The sequence below is a fragment of the Bison bison genome, unplaced genomic scaffold (assembly GCF_000754665.1).
Source record: "Bison bison bison isolate TAMUID 2011002044 unplaced genomic scaffold, Bison_UMD1.0 scf7180017864158, whole genome shotgun sequence".
Taxonomy (NCBI): domain Eukaryota; kingdom Metazoa; phylum Chordata; class Mammalia; order Artiodactyla; family Bovidae; genus Bison; species Bison bison.
Genome location: NW_011494730.1, coordinates 3406866 through 3410158, shown reverse-complemented (window position 1 = coordinate 3410158; position 3293 = coordinate 3406866). Strand labels below are relative to the sequence as shown.

General features: G+C 52.1%; 1 protein-coding gene across 1 annotated transcript in view; it reads right to left on the bottom strand.

The window, feature by feature from the left end:
• CSMD2 (CUB and Sushi multiple domains 2) overlaps positions 1 to 3293 on the bottom strand; it is a 655591-nt gene that overhangs the window by 113345 nt on the left and 538953 nt on the right. Inside the window, exons 36-38 of the mRNA XM_010841252.1 lie at positions 3129 to 3253; positions 2191 to 2287; positions 1000 to 1104 (exon numbers count right to left, since the gene is read on the bottom strand). Of these exons, the coding sequence (XP_010839554.1) occupies positions 1000 to 1104; positions 2191 to 2287; positions 3129 to 3253 (327 nt within the window). The remainder of the gene's footprint in view (positions 1 to 999; positions 1105 to 2190; positions 2288 to 3128; positions 3254 to 3293) is intronic.

Sequence of the window (3293 nt, the reverse complement as noted above, 5' to 3'; positions counted from 1 at the left end):
TGTGAGATTTGGACTGTGAAGAAGGCTGAGTGCCGAAGAATTGATGCTTTTGAACTGTGGTGTTGGAGAAGACTTTTGAGAGTCCCTTGGACTGCAAGGAGATCCAACCAGTCCATTCTGAAGGAGATCAGCCCTGGGATTTCTTTGGAAGGAATGATGCTAAAGCTGAAACTCCAGTACTTTGGCCACCTCATGCAAAGAGTTGACTCATTGGAAAAGACTCTGATGCTGGGAGGGATTGGGGGCAGAAGGAGAAGGGGACGACAGAGGATGAGATGGCTGGATGGCATCACTGACTCGGTGGACGTGAGTCTCAGTGAACTCCAGGAGTTGGTGTTGGACAGGGAGGCCTGGCATGCTGCGATTCATGAGGTCTCAAAGAGTTGGACACGACTGAGCGACTGATCTGATCTTTCACTTCCAATTATTATAAAATATTGGCTCTATTCCCCGTGTTGTACAATACATCCTTGAGCCTATCTTATGCCCAATTGTTTGTACTTCTCTCTCTCCCTGTAACCCTTTTCTTCGAGGGCTTTTAGTTGTGATCACTTGGGGATGCTGGAAGCCAGGATGTAAGGTTTTGAGGATAGAGGGAGAAATCTGATGGGAGAGGAGTAAAGTCTGCAACAAGAAGAGGAAATTCAAGGACAGCTGCATCACTGACCAGAGCTCAGAGAGGCCAGCTTTTAGACCAGAGCACCTTACACCTCCATTATTCTCTAAATAATATCCTGGGCCCCTTCCCGTTCCTGTGGGGACTCAGAGGGAGCACACAGGTTTCTGCATAACAGACCCTTGGGTGAGAACCCTGGCTTCACTGCTTCCTGGCTGTTTCTGACCTTCTCTGAGCTTGAGCATCCTCATTTAGGTCTGTGTGAGGCTTCAGCAGGGTAGAGAACACACAGCCCCAGAACAACCCCCGGTTCCTCATGGGGAACTCAGGCCCTGTCAGTTCCCACCCTGAACCCTGCACACTCTGAGACCCTGGATTCTCACTTTTGTACTCCAAGTGGAAGCCGGCTGCAGACACACTGATGTCTGAGTAGAAATGCAGGTAGAGCTGGTTGGAGGTGCTATTCAGTAGGGCAGGCACGGTTGTTCCTGGGCAAGGAAACAGGGACCAATCAGGCTTAGCCTCTCCCACCCCTGGGCACCACCCCTGTTGCAACCTGTTGGGGTTCTGATCCCGAGGTCCCCACGTGTCCCAGCTATCAAGCCCACTGAATGACAAATTAGCTCCCCTCAGAGTGCGGGGTCTCTAATACCTACAGGAGGAGAGACTCTGAACCACTTCTAGCAAAAGAGCAGTGACCACGCCACATGCCGGCAGCAGGTGACCTCCTTCGGGGGCCTATGAGTGTGGTCCCCTGCCAGGTGTCTTCAAAGTGATTCTGACATGAATAATTCTCTGGGCCATCCAGGCACTGTAGACAGTTTACCTGGGGCATGCGACTCACTCCTAGATCTTGGCAACAGGGAGTTCTGGGGCCTACGAGACGGAGATAAATTGCCCTGGCCTTTGGGCAAAATCATACACAATACTTTGAAGTCCACTGCTGGAATGGAAAATGGTGTGGCCAGTCTGCTGGCAGTCCTTCAAAACAATTATATACAGAATCACCATATGACCCAGGAATTCCACTCCTAGGTATACATATACCTAAGAGACTTGAAAACATGTTCCTGTGGAAACTTGTATGTGAATGTCCACAGCAACATTATTCATAATTAGCCAATGAGTGGAAACAACCAAATGTCCTTCAACTGATGAGTGGATGAATGAAATGTGGTCTGTCCACACAGTGAAGGGTCGACCCTTGAAAACATTACACTGAATGAAAGAAGCCAGACCTAGAAGGCCATAAATTGTAGGACTCCACTTAGATGAAATGTCTGAAACAAGCAAATCCAAAGAGACAGAAAGTATGTTAGTCGTTGCCAGGGGGTGGTGGTGAACAGGACAATGGTGAGTGTGTACAGATGGGTACCTGGTTTCTTTTGGGGCTGATGCCAATGTCCTGGAATTGGATAGTGGTGATGGTCGTAGAACCTTGTGAATATACTAAAACCCACTGAATTGTACACTTAAAAATGATAAATTTTACGGCATATGAATCCTATTTCAATAATGATAATAATAATTCTGCTGCTGCCCTGCGAGTCCAGGTCCCTGGGAGCCCGTCTCACCTGAGAAGCTCCCCAGCATGGTAACAGTGTTGTCTGCACCATCAAACACTTCCAGGGAGTCCCAGTTCTGCTCTGTGACAAAACTGACGACTTGAATCTGGGAAGGCAGGGGGAGTGAACTGTTAGGCAACCCTCTCTTCCCCACTCCCTTCCCCCTCCTCCTTTCATGTAGTTAATTCAATTACTGAGCACCTCATCCGGATCACACTGTGCTGGGAACTCTGATAAAAGGAAGACGCGATCCCTGTTCCCAAGGAGTTCATTGAGGGAGAGAGAGGTGGGATGGTTGCATGACAGTGGGGTGCTTTGTCAGGCAGAGAAGCAGGAAAGGACAGTCCAGGGTGTAGGGCTACTTTGGGGTGACTAGCCTCCTCCTCATCTCTCCAATACTCCTTGAGTTTCCTCACTGTCCTGTCTCCAGACATCCTGCAGCTGCGAGCCAGTAACCCACCCCTGGGTGGACCTGTCCACCGGGAGTCCCTGTGGTTTCTCTCTGTCGGCCTTGCGGGCTGTCCCCCTCCTCCCAGGAGCAGCAGCCGTCCTGGGGGTCCTCCACCTGCTCGCATCCGCACGCACCAGTCTGGCCCCGATTCTGCTGCTGCCTCGGGCTGCGGGCGCAACACCCCCGATGTGTGTGAGGGGGTGCCTGTCGGTTTGCGCCTTCCCCTCACCTGCAATGCCTCCTCTCCCAACTCCCAGAAAAATCTTAAGAACAGTACCCTTCACTTGAAAAACACCTCCTGTGACTCCTCCCAGGCTTCACACTCCACCTCCAGGCCCACCTCCTCCTCTCGGCGACTTCCCCTACGGCCCAGCCAGCTCCCACACCTCATTTTTCCTGAGCTGGGAGCTGTTGTGTTTTTCTGACTGTGGGCCTCCACTGCGTCCCTGCCCTGAGGGGCTGGAGACAGGCTGCGAAGTCTCCCCCTGGCTCCTACCTGGATGCCAGCGCCTTCCGGGACCATGATCTTCCACACACAGTTGAGGCTGTTGAGGTAGGGCTCAGGGAAGCCGGGGGACAGGATGGTGCCCCTGCGCTCCGTGAGGTTTCCGCCACAGGGCACTGGGAGAGAGGCAGCTTTCGTCTGGGTGGGTTCGCAGGG